At 43.0% G+C, this 16651-nt stretch overlaps 1 protein-coding gene across 2 annotated transcripts in view; it reads right to left on the reverse strand.

The window, feature by feature from the left end:
* Positions 1 to 16651, reverse strand: part of LOC144770456 (BAR/IMD domain-containing adapter protein 2-like) — a 368945-nt gene that overhangs the window by 171068 nt on the left and 181226 nt on the right. For both annotated transcript variants that reach the window (XM_078654979.1, XM_078654981.1), the window contains exon 5: positions 9278 to 9349. In XM_078654979.1, coding sequence (XP_078511105.1) covers positions 9278 to 9349 — 72 coding nt within the window. The remainder of the gene's footprint in view (positions 1 to 9277; positions 9350 to 16651) is intronic.

The following is a 16651-nucleotide window of genomic DNA, read 5'->3' on the forward strand; positions in this document are numbered from 1 at the left end:
ATATACACTGAAGTGCCAAAGAATAATTGAATATATATATGTATATATACTACAGTATAGTTGTACTCTATTGACCATTGGTCAGCGGACTTCCGCCAATGGCAGTGACTCTGGTGATTCAAAGGCAGGGGAGGAGTAACTCTTGGCTACACAGCAGCATCTGAAGAAGGCCGTCAAGGCTGAAATGCATTATGCAAACGCTGTTTTAATTAAAGATTCTTCAAAGTTATCCCCCGAGTGGCCTCTACCTGTTTCCTGTTGGAGTGGCTGTTTGTGGATATTTTCGCATCGGCCAGAGACGCGTGAGAGGCCCCGTTCTACAAAGAGGCCGGAGCTTTACTGGCATCCGCTGCGTGCAGCTTGTCGTTGATTGAAGGGATTGAATGGACTCCGGCCCGCCACGAAGCACTCACCTGTACCCTGGACGGCTGCGGGAAAAGCAGCATATCACTGATGTGGCGAAACGGATTCACTGCAACTCCGCTCTCACGATCCAGCCGGCACATGTGCAACGAGGCTAGAATGTTAAGGGGGACCAGAGAAGAATCGGCGGTTGAATATGTACCAAGACTTCAGATTTAAACCCTATACTTTACCAGTACATTAAGCCACAGCCATGCAACACTTACCCAAGCCTACAGCATTATGGGAATTGTAGTTGTGGCAGAACTACAGTATAGTTGTACTCTATTGACCATTGGTCAGCGGACGTCCGCCAATGGCAGTGACTCTGGTGATTCAAAGGCAGGGGAGGAGTAACTCTTGGCTACACATCAGCATCTGAAGAAGGCCATCAAGGCTGAAATGCATTATGCAAACGCTGTTTTAATTAAAGTTTCTTCAAAGTTATCCCCGAGTGGCCTCTACCTGTTTCCTGTTGGAGTGGGTGTTTGTGGATATATATAAGGGGTTACAAATCTGAAACCTTGGATAGTGCCACACAGAGAGCTAACAAAATGGACAGGTCAGCACTCCTGGGCTCAGGAGTGGAACGACAGCAGCCTCCTGCCCATAGACCTTGTGAGGAGACTAGGTTGATTATTGGATACAGTAATCAGCACAAATGTATCCATAAAATCATTAAGGACAACTGGTCCTTAATATCCAGTGATCCTGTCATTGGCCCTGCCATGCCTAAATACCCTAGCATTACCTATCGTAAAGCACGGTCTATGCAAGATAGCCTGGTTTCGAGCAGCCCAGAGGTAATCACAGGTTCCTGGTTAGATGATAGCAAGGGATTCCTGAAGTGTTCTACCTGTAAAGCCTGTAAACATGGCATCAGCAAAATTGAGGTTAGTACACCACTTTCCCCATTTCCAATCAAAATCAAGCAAAAACTAAACTGCAAATCTGAGTTTGCAGTTTATGTTTTAGAATGCCTTTGTGGGCTTAGATATGTGGGCAGTACAAGGCCACAAGTCCACAAGCGAATTCTACAGCATCTGCGTGCTATTACCAATGCAGATACGACATATCCAGTAGCCAGGCATTTTGAGAAAACTCACGGGAAAGACGCCTCATTGCTGAAATATTACGTGATAGATTGTGTTCCTCCCCAGAGGAGGGGAGGTGATAGAGAGTCTTTGCTGCGTAAGCTAGAGACTCGATACATCATATCACTCGATACTAAGTCACCGCAAGGGCTCAACATTGGGGAGGATTGCCACACCTATCTGTAGTATCCTGTTTACCGTGTGGTATGCACATTGCACTTTCTTCTCAGTACTGTGATTGCCCTGTAAACTATGAATTTAGACTAGAGAAATGATATTTCAACATGCATCCTGGACCCTCCTTGACCTATTTTTTGTAAATGATCTTTTATAGATTAATGATTTAACAAAATTGCACTTCTTTTTGGTAGCACTTTTTTGCCATATGACATGTTTTGCACTAATTTTGCTTATTTGCACATAACAGTATGTACTTTTTACCTCAGTGCTAGTGTATAGTTCACATGGGCTTAACATCTACTGAATTTATTGAATCCATGACAACAGGGATTTGCAGATATGCTCTTGCACATTTTTTTCACAGTTACTTGTTTCAATTTGTATATGGAACTGTGGTTTTTGGGATTTTAAAGGCAACATAATTATTTATAATTATTTATTAGGCTCTTAACTTTTATACTCATTTTAGAAGTTGTTCTAGCCGTTGCCATGAATTCTTACATTTACACTTGATCTCTGAGGTTTTATAAGTTGTGTTTGTAATATGTATTTTACCGTAATTTCAACACAATTTATTGCTTTGTATATTTTATGTGCAAATACTGGCATTTAAGCTGCAACGTAATGTTAGGACACTCTGGAAACAACAGTATTTCCTCGTTTTCCATGAACATGTGATGGCACTCTTGCACTTTAAATGGGTGGTCAGCCCCCATGACGTTGACATGTGATCAAGGCTATCTCTAGCCGAAACGCGTCATGGCGGACTGGTGCTGGGCTAAAATCTAAATAAAGAAAAACTTGCACCTTCCTGGGTCTCGCTGGTTCCTGCTTGTTCGTATATATATATATATATATATATATATATATATATATATATATATATATATATATATATATATATATTAATTATATATATATATAACTATATATATATATAACTATATAACTATATATATATATAATATATATATATATATATATTATATCTATATATATATATATATATATATAACTATATATATATAGTTCTCCAAACCACTCCCCTGTGAGTATACCGCTGCCTGCCTCTCGAGAGTCGCGTCGTCTCTTCGAACCCAACAGGAGTAGGTCCCGTAATATTTTCTTCGACGATACCTCTGTAATAACAAAGGATAACGACGACGCCATGTGTAGCTGGTTAAAATCACTTTATTTCGGTCTCTTTCGAACACGTTTCAGCTGACTTTTCAGCCTTGCTCACCGAAAATTTCAAAGGATGACAGCAGCCATTTTAAATAAACTACAATGCGTGTCACGTGAAAACTACAATCTCATAAACAGTGTAGACAGACTGGTAGTTCTTTCGGGTATTGTTACAAAATACACTAATGTCTTTAGTTTTTGACATCGTCTCTTAGACAGCTTCACATTAAATATTGAAATCGAAATTAAAAAATCTCATTAAGCAGAGTGCTTCCCATATTTTTACAAAATTGATCGCTAACCTTAAATTCCTGGTATGCGCTGCCACAACCCTTCTAGAGGCAGCATGCATTGTGCGTGACTCACAAATCTTAGTTGCGTGGTTACCCATTACGCCCATGTGGGCAAAATGACACACAACAAACAACAAAACATTTCATTTGCCCATATCGCCCCTGTGGGCAGAATGCCACAGCAGTATTGTCCACTTGAACAGCAGCCACTTATTCATATCTAATCATACCCCAGTGGGTGATCACAATCCATTGCTCTACAAACTGCTTTAAGAGAAACATTATACATTTCATTGTCAAACCCAACAATTTACCTTTCACATACCTCTATGTTGTATCTTCAAAACATAGAATACCCTACCTACTCTACTGTCTATTAAGTAAATTAAAAACTTTACATAAAAAACATGTACCCTTGTTTCACATATATGTGTACATATCCTCCTCCACATTAAGGCCTTCCAGTTGTTTCGAATTAATTTCAATTATATACCGGGATTCTAACTTTCTGAGCTTTTGTTCACGGTTTCTACCTCGAATCTCTTTTTCTACAGAATCTACCACATAGTACGTAATCCCTGCCACATCTTTGTGGTAAAATCTCTCAAAATGGCGAGCCACTGGATAAGTGCGATTTCCATTTTTGATTGCCCTTAGATGCTGTAACACTCTTTCATGCACCTCTAAAATAGTGCTGCCCACGTACCGCAGACCACATGGGCACTGCAGATGTAGACAGCAAAATCTGCTCCTGTAGAGCTTGGTTGCTATCCTTCCTTTGTTAATATATACTGTAAGATCTAAAAAGTTCGGCTTGGGGGTCCGTTACGGACCTCCACATTTAAATATTAGTGCCCGGGGAAGTAGGGTGTGTGGGGGTGCGAGCTCCTCTACACACAGGTATTTGTATTAAAAAAAAGCCCGGGGTGGTGGTCCCCAGGGCAACGGTGGGCCGTGTGGCCCGCTAATTAATGAATAAAAACCCCGGGGGTTGCCGTTCCCAGGGTTTGTGTGTGGCCTCCAAAGCCCCCCCTCAAATTTAGAAAAAAAAGCCCCAGGGGGCGGCGGTCCCTGGGGCTGCGGGGGGGCCGATTGCCCCCGCAAATATTGTTGCAAAGCCCTGGGGGGTGGCGGTCCCCAGGGCAGTGTGGGGGGCATTGGGGCCCCCCCACACATCTTTGTTTTTTTTATTTTCGCTGCTGGATCCGGGGATCCTCTGTGCATCTTACCGATTAAAAAAAAATGCTTTGTTTGGCCCTGGGGGTCTTTGTGGGATCCCCTTAGCAGGCCTAGGGGGTCAGGGTGTTTCTACCCTGCCCCCTTTTCTTGTTATGCACGTTTCTTTTTATTTTTTCTTTGTGCCTCAAGATGGCTGCCAACACTTCCTGGTTTGAAGTGTTGACAGCCAATTAGAATACAGCTCGTAATCGGCAGGGTGCGCGGTTCCTCGGTGCCTCTATATATCGATATTTTTATTTTTTCATTTTCTCAGCAACTACTGAACGGATTTACACCATTTAACAAAAAGAGTTCTTTCTGAACCAAGGGCTACCTTTTTGCCAAATTTGGTGTAATTCCGTTCTGCAGTTCGGGCTGTAGCTGTGTCTAAAGTTTCCTATGGGAATTAACATGGAGAAAACACGTTTTGGGACCCCCCTTTTTTCTCGGGCCCTGCTTGCCGAATCACCCCGACACTTTCAAGATAGGAGCAGACCGGAGCGGGCCATACGTTTTGACAATTTTGTGAAGATTTGTCAACCGCGCCAAAGTTATTGGGAAAACAAAAAAACGAGTTTCCTATGGAAACTAGGTCCTAACTATAACTACTGGCAACCACCAGTAGATAATACAACAATGTAGTCCGTCAGTAGTGCACTCTTTGCACAGCAGGTGCCGGTGTAGAGGGTGGATAGTCCCTTGCATCTATTAATCACCAACGAATAATTTCACCGCACTCCAAGAGAACTGTTTTTCTGAATTTTCATTTATTTGCATCAGTGCAAATGTTATGTTATGTTATGTTATTTACATTTTTAATGCGCACAGATGCTCCAGCGAAGGAGCGTCTTGGCGCAGGGAAAGGTAGACGTAACATAACACTAAAACCAGCAACAAAAAAGCAGGAAACTTAAAACAGAGAAAAATTAAAACAAAAAAGTTTTCAGGGCCCTACGAAAGGATATTAAATCATCCAAGAGGCGGATTTCCAAGGGGAGCGCATTCCAAAGGGTTGCAGCTTTCACTCGAAAGGAGCGTCCCCCCATCCGACTGAGTCTAAAACGGGGAACAACCACCAAGGATTGTCCAAGGGATCGGAGTGAACGAGTTGGAACATAGGGAGAGATCAGTTCGTAATCTCACCGCAACCACCACAATGGTTAATATATATATATTGCAGGTGTTCTTACTGAGTAATTCAATAATCATACTTGGTAGAGAAGTTTGCACACTCACTGCTTTATTCATTTCTTGGTTAAAAGAATGTCCTACCTTGATTTGGAAGATTTGAATGGCATTGTGAAAACTAATAATTAAGAGATTTAGCAGTGTTAAGTGCATTTTTGCTGCTTCAAATGAGAATTTATTAGGTTACAGCCTACCAGATAGCTGTGCTGTCTGGTTTGCTAAAGACATTTTGGGGACATTTAGACTGTTGTCCTAGGAATGCATTTTGCCCGGTGCTTACCTTTGGCTATGTGGTATGTAACTCACATTTTCTGGCTTTTTATTTGCTGGCTTTATGTGCTGTAGGCTATGCTTCTGTTGCCCAAACCCCAATTTTTGTAAACATGCTTTTAAATATTGTTCTTGTCTTGTCACTTTTGTTGTGCATGCATTCAAAGACAGAGGTAAAATGTCAGGCTGTGACTACCAGGGATGTTGGTGTTTATTTGTCTTCCTCTGACTTCAAGGTGAGAGAATTTCTGTGAAAATCATGCGGCCTACTGGGGGTCTACTTGAGGAAGGCTGTACAATGTTATTTTTCTTTCTAGTACACAATACAATGTAAATGTCTGTAAATTAACTGTGCTGACGACCAAATCAATACATTGGGTGATGACATTTCCACACATTATCGTTTGTGCGCTGTATACTTGTATCAGTAATACTATATGCGAGGGCAAATGTGATGGTATTTTCAATTGAAGATGTGTTGTCTGTAACGGCAGTACACTACCATACCATGCTATACTCCACGTTACCCCACTCTACTCTGCACCACTTCACGCACGCCACTGCACTCTACTCCGCACCATTCCACACTGCGTCACTGCACTCTACTCTACACCACTCCACTCTACTCTATGCCAATGCAATCTATCCCAGACTACTCTACTAAGCACCACTGCACTCTTCCCAACTGCACCCACACAATTTTACGCAACTGCACTTTATGCAGCCCTACTCTGCAACACTGCACTCTACGCTACTCTATTCTACTCTGCATCATTGCACTCTACGCCACCCTATTCTACTGTGCGCCAGTGTACTTTATGCCAGTGCTTTCTATATCACTCTACTCTGTGCCTCTGCACTCTATGCCACTCTAGTCTGCACAACTACACTTTATGCTAATGCACTCCAAGCCACTCTACTATACACCACTGGACTCTATGAACGAATACTCTGCATTGTTGCACTCTCCGTCACTCTACTAAGTGCCACTCTACACCACTGAACTCTACACCACTGAACTCTACACCGCTGCACTCTACGCCACTGGACTCTACACCACTGAACTCTAAGTCACTCTAATCTACTCTGCACCACTGCACTCCATGACACTGGACTCTGAAACAATCTACGCTGCCACTGCAGTCTACACCACTCTATTGCATTCTGAACCACTCCACACCACATCACTCCACTCTATTCTACTGCACTCTAAGACAATGCACTCTATTCACTTTATTCAAAACCAATAAACTCTACACCACCGCAATATATGCCAATCTACTCTGCACCACTGCTCTCTATGCCATTATACTCTACTATGTGCCACTGCAATCTACGCCACTCTACTCTACATCATTGCACTCTTTGTCACTTTACTCTGCAACCCTGTACGCCACTGCACTCTACATCATTGCACTCTATGCCACTCTTCTCTCCACCACTGCACTCTGACACTCTACTCTGCAGCCCTGCACTCTCTGCCACTGAACTCTCTGCCACTCTGTTATTTGCCACTCTACTCTGCACCACTTTACTCTATGCACTGCACTCTACTCTGCAACACTCTACACCACTCTTCTGCACTCTACGTCAATGTACTCTACACCTCTCTACTCTACTCTGCATCACTCTGCCCCACTCTATTTTGCACCACTTCACTCTACACCACTCCACACCACTCTACTCTGCAATACTGCACTCTATGCCACTACTCCATACCACTCCACTCTACCATGTATCACTCCAATCTACTCTACGCCACTGCACTCTATGCCACTTCCCTTTACAGCACTGTACTCCACTCTGTGCTACTCCACGCCACTGTAATCAACCACTCTACACCACTCTACACCACTGTGCACTAAGCCACTACTCCATGCACTGCACTCTATCCTGCACCACTATACTCTACCCTGCATCATGCCACTCCACTTCACTCTACTCTGAAACAGTCTATGCCATTGCACTCTACACTGCCCGAATCTACACACTGCACTCTACGCTACGCCACTCTGCTCTAAACCACTGTACTCTATGCCAATTCACTCTACACCACTTTACTCAAATCCAATGCACCCTACGCCACTGTACCTATACCAAATACTTTGTACCACCGCAGTTTATGCTACTATACATTACACAACATTCTAGTCAATGCCACTGCACTCTACGCAACTGCATGCTGCGTCACTATACACTATTGTGCTCTATGTCTCTGCACTATCCACCACTCTATTGTACTCTGCACCACTATACTCTATGTCACTGCTCTCTGTACTACTCTACACCACTGCACTCTGTGACAATCTACTCTGCATGAATTCACTCTGCACCACTGCATTCTAAGCCTCTGCACTCTGCTCTGCGCCACTACTCTATACTACTTCACTCTACACGGCTCCACTCCACTATACACCACTGCACTCTACTCTGAAACAATCTACTATATACCACTTCACTCTATGCCACTGTCCTCAACACCACTCAACAATCTCTCTGCTCTGCACCACTCTACTCTGAAATGGTCTACGACCCTGCACTCTGACACTCTCCTCTGCATGACTACAGTCCATGCCACTGCACATTACTCTGCACCACTCAGCTCTACGCAACTCTACGGCACTCTACACTACTGCTCTCAATGATACTGCACTCTAGGCCACTGCACTCTATACCACTGCATTCTATACCACTGCATTCTACACCACTCTACTCTACATTTATGCACTCTACCTTGCGCCACTCCAATCTATGCCACTTTACTCTACGCCACACTACCCCACTCTGCGCGGTTGAGAAAAAGCAACATGGGTCACAGGTGTAGGACCAAACTGGTGAAAGAGAGCAACATAGAGCCAGTGGAGGAAACAAACCCACGGGCAACAAGGCAACAGCAGGAGTGGGAAGAAGAACAGAGGAGAGAGAGGATAATGGAGGGGGAGAGCAGCACAAGAGGAGACAGCAGGAAAACATGCACACTCTCGTAGAGTGCTCAAAGAAAAGGAAAAATCAGCACCTGAAAAAGTGAGCAGTGGAAAGAGATAGTAATTTGTCCAAACTCCAGGAGCTGCACAAACACAAGAAAAGCAAAGAAAGCCCCCACAGCTACCGAAAAAAAGCGAGCAAATGAGAGTGACAAAGAATCCAACCAATGGTAATCAATGGATGGGCTCCAAGACCGCTGTAAAATCACAAGATGTCTTGCAACAGACAATGTATATACTGTCTTAGGCCAAACCTAAAAAAGGATATTTACATTTACCTTTAATATAGAAAAGGCATGCCAACTATGTATAAAATGTGAAAATCCATAGACCAAGTGAAAACTTAAAATTCAGAAGGTCATCAGAAGTACTATCATTATTACAAATAACAAAAATAACGATGTGCATACAAAAAACCATTATAAGAGGTTAGGGAGAACACATATCAATGCTGTCTACTCACTGTCAAGTATTTGATGTCCAATTCTAGCTTGTGCTCCAGCTGAGCCAGGAGTTCTGAATGGAAAAGTTTCAGCTGCAATAGGGTGAAACAAAATACAAAAATATTACTTTATATAGAGAAACTATTCCTTTTGTTATACAGCTTCTTAAGCCCTTAGATGTATAAGTCAACTGGCCTATTGGGTGATTTTGAGATGTTAGGCGAGAACTTGATACAGTAGTGACTCTAGTCTCGCCTTCCTGGACTTTCAGAGCAACTGACCTGTTGGGAAATCTATTGCTGTCCCCTACAAGTCAGTTATTGATCATTCTGTATTTTCCCCCATTATTAACATAAGCCACTCTTCATCATCAGCTCAATAACTGTTAATCAGCATTACATTCCAGGGTTCTGTGGTTCATGTTCAAATCTGAAAACTCTTTTTAGTGTGGATGGACACCATCAACTTCATAATAACAGAGATGTACGAATTTCTCCTTTTTGAAATTATACAATTTCTAGAGTTTCAGTGAAAGGCTTTACAAATAGTTAATGGTTCTTTTTTTACTTAACAAATTTGAATTGTGCAATACAGATCTTGCTAAAATATTGCTCAGTTATTTTCAGCAGACTATTTACTTGTTGATGAAAGGCAAACCTTTCTATCATTAGGAAGTAACATTGAATCCCAAGTAACGGTAATAACATTCAAATTACCAATTGTAACTTTTGAAATCTTTATAAAAAAGAAAATCGTAATACTAATGATTTTTAACTCTTAAGTAACAGAAAATGAGCCTGTATATTAAAAAAATACCACCATAAAAACTGTAAATGTGTACATTGTAAAAATGTAGGGTTTTTCTGTTATATAGACAAATGTAAGAAGAGCTAAGTTTCAATTTCATTTGTGGAATATGTAACAAAATATTTGATTAAATAAAAAACTTCACATAATAGTATCCTTTTCCCTTAAGCAGAATTTCTCTCAAGGCGAAGGAAATCTATAATTGATGTGACTTATAGCGCTACAGTGTAGCTCCTTGAAGTAATTACATCTGCATCAGGCATGCGGTTTTACTGCTAACCGTATATATGGTTCACACACAATAACGTGTGGAAATTGGACTTTGGATCATATTTAAAATCTGCGCCCCACACACGTGTGTGAAAACTGAATCTGCTAAGTTGCCATGTGCCTCACCATTTTATGACTACAGCGTCCATTTCACCTCTGTTTCACTGACCAGGTACATGTCGACCTGCACCTCAAGCTGACCTTTTTACCGCACCCATGCTGAAATGTGCCAGGACTGTTGAGATGGTAGATGACCTCGCCCGCGGGTTCCATTCCTGTTCCAACTACGCCGCAAGAGGCAGGTGATGTGCCTAAGGCTTAGACTGCCCCATTCCTGCATCAAGCTCCGTGACAAAGGGCAGGTGATCTGTATCTCAATCCCCGCAAGCTAAATGGACTTTCTGCGTTCCTCTATCAACGGTGCTGACACTTCTGCAACATTCTTGCTATCACCAGTTTGTCCTGAGAATCTCATGGGATTGGATCTGTTAAAACATTACCGTGCCACTATCAGATATTCCCCAGATAATGTTAGTCATTCTGTATGACAATGTTTCCCCGTGTCAACTGTCTGTACAGCTACTCCAACTTCCCGACATTCAGGAAGATTTAGCTACCATTTCAACCACCTTATGGGCCACTTCTGATACTGATGTTGGTACTATCCAGATGCCACCAGTTCACATTACTGTCAGGGAAGGTGCACACTTGCCTAGATTACCACAGTATAAAATATCTAAAGAGGGAGAGCTCGCACTACAAAAAATCATAACAGACCTCATTCAGGCTGGCGTGGTGAAACAGGTTCCTTCCAATGTCTGCAACAACCCCATTTTGCCGGTATTAAAACGATCGGCTACACACCAAAAGGTGTACAGATTTGTGATTGACTTTTGGGCCATTAATAAAATTGTAGTACCACAATTTCCGGTAGTTTCCGACATAACTACTATCCTCACCATGATTCCACCTACAGCTAAAGCCTTTACGGTCACATTCATGAAGACTAACGTTTTCTTTTTGGCTTCACCCTAATGAACAGATCGTATAGATTCTGTCGCGCCGCTCAGGGCTATACAGAGAGTCCGAGCATTTACTGCCAAGCATTGAAAAAAACTACTTGACCAGATCCATCTCCCAGAGGGAGTGGCTCTTACTCAATATGTAGACTACATTTTGTTAGCAGCAGACACTACCAATTTGACCCGACAGGCATCATTAATGACCCTAAAATTCCTTGCTGAACATGGCCACAAAGTATCCAAAGACAAATTGCAGTATTGTAGAAAACAGGTGACTTATTTAGGTCACCTGTTGTCTAAGGAGGGACGCACTCTTACACCAGACAGGATTCAGACTATTTTGAACTTCCCTACTCCAACCACCCAAAGAAACGTGAGAGCACTAATAGGTCTCACCTCCTTCTGTAGACAGTGGGTCCCAAATTTTTCACTCATTATCAAGCCACTTCTTTCCTGATGACTAAAGATGTTTCTGATCCTATTCCCTGGACATCACAGCATGCAGAAGCATTCATGACCCTACGACAGGCTCTGTGTTCAGCCCCAGTCTTAGGTTGTTGTATATGAATTTAGGACCCTAGTGTAATTTTCCTGATTCATGCCCATATATAGGTATAAATCACCCTATCCTTATATAAGCATAGAAATCATAACCATATTTAGACTTAGCCTATGCTGTCCAAATATGGCATGGATACTTCCCCTAGTTCCAAAAATCCACAACGATTTCTTGGAAAAACCCGCCTTCAGCAGTCAGGGACTTCCCCTTGCTTGAATATTGACTTATCCAAGAACTCATGGAGTTTTCAAAGAACTGAGTCTTTGATGACGTTATTATGTCCAACCTTACGTCAAACTAGGCACCTTCAAGGTATAAATATGCCCACACTTGCCCAGGTAAACACACGGTGGTTTGGAGCAGTTAGACCATCTACCTACACGACACAGCTCGCCGAAGCAAGTGCCGAAGGAAGCCGACCCTCCAGCAGACGCACTGAGAGAGACGCTGTCTTTTCTCTTTCCGAGAAATCCAGCTCCAGTGTTTCCAAGCTACCCTTGCGGGTTGTTGAGAAATCGAGTCCTGAGAGAGAGATACCAGACCTCCTTCATTCTAAAACCAAGGTACGGAGCTGATTAGACCCTTAGAGAATTCTTGGATAGATTCTTGGCAAAGAATACTGAAACTAAGCTACACCTCACTTACCGTACTTCTTCCCTTGTACTAGACCTAGGTTAGGTACCGGGGTAGGCGTATTTTAGAAGCACCAGTTGAGTACTTTTTAGTCTTTATTTATTAATGTATGTATTCTATGTATTTTATGGCTTAGAAACCATAGCATGCTTTTACAGTATTATTTTATAATACTCTTCGTACTGTACGCATTGTACTTTGCAACCAGTATTACGATTGTAGCAGTTCATTTCTCCTGCACGAGACAGAAGACTGTTCAATAAATACTTTTATTGAAAACGCCCGTCTCTCTATTTCTCTGCACCTCTGGTGAAACAAAGCATGCACGATTGACTGAGTGAAATAACTATCTATTGTTTCCGCGACTCTAGAGATACATTTCTTATTCTTGGGAAACAAAGTTGCCATGTTTATGCGGTTGTCAGAAACTAATCCCTTCTTGTTTATTCGAGAAAGTTTCTAGTGACCTCTGAGCTAGCTGGCACACACAATTAAGTCTACTATATTCGATAGAGACCTAGTCGACCTCAGTCCTATGTCTAATCTATAGGATATATTACTACAATGCGCAGAGCCTATTGGGAATATAGGAACTACACTACAAGGTACACCTGATTATCAAAAGCCATTTTTTCTCTTTTTACACGAACGGTCAGGTTGTGCCCTCTCACTTCTCTGTCAAATGCATGGTACACACAAACAACCCTGTGCCTATTTTTCTGCCGTTTTGGATCCAGTCGACCAAGCTTTGCCTATCTGCCTGCACACTGTAGCAGCAGCTGATGTGGCAATGCGCCAGACAGAGGGTATAGTTTTAGGGTCCCCATTAACAGTTCTGATACCACATGCTGTTGACATTCTGTTGAATAAAACCAAAACCCAACACCTTACTAGTGCCCGACTGTATGGATACGAACTCACCCTGTTAAATGCACACATAACTAGTCAACGCTGTACGACTCTGAATCCCGCTACACTTTTACCCCTACCTGACACCGACCCCCTCACTCAGCCACCCCATCATGATTGCGTATTCCGAACAGAAGCAGAAACCAAGGGAAGGGTGGACCTTAAAGACACAGCCTTACCAGATGCAGAAGGTCACCTGTGGGTAGAAGGTTCTTGCCTGAAACTCTCGAATGGCACCACATCTGCAGCCTATTCTGTCAAAATGGCACTTACCGTAGTTGAGACTGCCCGAATATTACAGAAATCAGCCCAAGCAGCAGAGATAACAGCACTTACGCGCGCTTGCATCCTCAGTACAGGCATGACTGTAAACATCTACACCAACAGCCACTATGCTTTAGAGGTAGTACACAATATTGCACTACTGTGGAAAGAAAGAGGGTTTCTCACTTCTCATGGGACGCCTATACAACATGGTGAATTGGTTAACGCCCTTTTGGAAGCCATCACTCTCCCTGCTAGGTTGGCGGTGATCAAATGCTCGGCACACAAGAAAGTTACTGACAAAGTAGGACAGGGTTACGCTCTGGCCGATAGCACGGCCAGGAACACAGCATTAGGAATAATACCGGCACCAATGTACGTCTTAAAATCACAAGCTGAGAAATGGCATGATGTCAGACAACTGATTATTGACACATAAGAATCCGTTGCCATAGAAGAAAAAGAACAGTGGAAAACTAATGGTATGCTAGATGAAGAGGGATGCTGGAGATCCCAGGATACTCTTAGGTGAAAACTACCAACAGCATATGTTATTCCCTTACTTACAATGACACATTTACCTGCACACATTGGGTCCAAAGCCATGTATACTATGCTCAAGGAAGTATGGGACCATCCCAAATTGATACCCCTGACCGAGAGATTTGTCAAGCACTGTCTGACCTATTTAAGATACAATGTGAGAAAGGGAACAAAGGTTCCGACAGCAAGATTTGCACTGCCCTCTGCCCCTTTCGAAGTCCTCCAGATGGATTATATCTAAATGAACAGAGCTAACAGCTACAAGTATGTCTTGGTGGTGGTCTGTGCATTCAGTAAATGGGTGGAAGCATACCCCACCTAGAATAATACTGCTATTACTACAGCTAAAGTACTCCTGAAGGAATTGTTTCCCCAGTATGGCCTCTGCAGATTGATGCAAAGTGATCGAGGATCACATTTCATCGGCCAGACAGTCAAACATATCTTAGAGGGACTGGGAGTTAAGCAAAAATTCCACGCTTCATTTCAGCCCCAGGCAGCAGGATTAGTGGAACGTTATAATGGAATCCTGAAGGAGAAATTAGCTAACATAACAACTGAGACAGGATTGAATTGGGTAATCACTCTACCTCTGCTGTCTATATGATCAGTCCCACATTCTAAGTCACACCTTACGCCCTATGAGACAGTTTTTGGTAGACCTATGAATATTTGGAATGCCCCATCTTCGAAATTCCTGTCTGACCTTCCTCAGGAAGTCTTGACTGATTATCTGTACGAACTCACTAAAACAATGTCTTTACTCCATGAACAGGTCCGGGCTTCCGTCACCGACAGATCTCAGGGCCCTGGCCACCATATCAAATCCGGAAGCTTCGTTTTGGTGAAGAACTTTGCACACAACCAGTCTCTGCAGCCTCGCTGGAAGGGTCCCCTGCAGGTGCTGCTGGTGACCAGAACGGCCTTGCGAGTAGAGGGAAAGAAATCCTGGGTTCATGCTTCCCACTGCCGAAAGGTGGATACCATAACTGAAGGCAACTTGAAAGTACACAAAGAATTCCTGACCCACAACAAACCAATAGACTGTGACTCAGATTCTGAACCTGAACTAGAACTTTGTGACGAAGGAACAGACGGATACTACCTCCGATCCAAGGCTAAGCTGAAGAACAAGGGCCGTTAGCACTCCATCGTCCATTGCCGCAGGGCGGTAGTAAAATCTGACTGAGGGTCCTGGGTACCCCTGGTAGTGGGTTACCGGGCCAGACATTGATCAGTGAAGCAACCAACAACTATCGCGGCTATTAGGGACATTGTAGTACTCTCTGGACACTTGTAGAGCTATTATGGCTGGAGGTTACTATGATGTGGGACCTATAACCCCAAAACCCAGATATGTCACTATCCTCCCTATTCATATGTTCCAAAGACTACGCACCACCTTGAAAAATGGATACCAACAACTGCCATAATCCAGGTATGCCAATGTTCCCCTCGATGAGGAAAACAGTCAACGACATGGGAACGGTATGGATCCAGAGGTCGCATACACCCATGGTACTACCACCACACTGAAGAAAGCTAGAATGAGAGTTTACAGTACTAAGACAATAGTACTGTTTGTCCTGACTACGCTTGCTGTTCTGTTCAGTGTAGTGTTCTGGATTATTGAAGAAACAGCTCCAGTCCATCATACTGTCCTGCCTCACACCCACAACCATCTGAACATTCACATGCTTTGTGGCCTGATTCTCACTTTAACAGACATTCTGAATTCAGTAATAATACTTTCATGCAAATGCTTCACCTGTTTAATAAAGTTTCAGGTGCAACTGATTGTTATGTTTGTGGACTTCTACTTTATGCAACTCAACACACCATCCAGTTCTTAGTGTTCCCTGCCTCATCTACTTATACTTGTGCTCTAATGAACAACTTGACAAACGTCTTTCCCTCACGTGGCGACGCTGACAACCTTACCACATTCCAGCCCTTTCTTTGGACATTCCATGCCCACAACAATACCATCTGTAATGCCTCTGACTCAGCACCAATGCATACCATCATGCCCACCCCTATGCGAGGTACATGGGGGTTACACTTTCATTACCATTTGAGCTAAAACAGTTGCCATTTCTGTTACATCATGTCCTGGTACATTATGTCTACAAGGTCGAGGGAAAATACCTGTAGGAGTCAGTCTATGCAATACTACAATGATTGATGACAATTTCACCCCATATCTCCGCCTTCCTACAGGATTGCATTTTGTGTGTGGAAACAAAGCTTACACGTGGTTACGACTGGAGTGGTACATGCTACATTGCTTTCCTCCTACCACCCTGCCTTCAACAGAGACAATATGTACCACCGCCAGAAAAGACAATTGCCAGATGTGGACCAGACAGACACCACTGTCTGGTCCA

Source organism: Lissotriton helveticus, chromosome 7 (assembly GCF_964261635.1).
Source record: "Lissotriton helveticus chromosome 7, aLisHel1.1, whole genome shotgun sequence".
Taxonomy (NCBI): domain Eukaryota; kingdom Metazoa; phylum Chordata; class Amphibia; order Caudata; family Salamandridae; genus Lissotriton; species Lissotriton helveticus.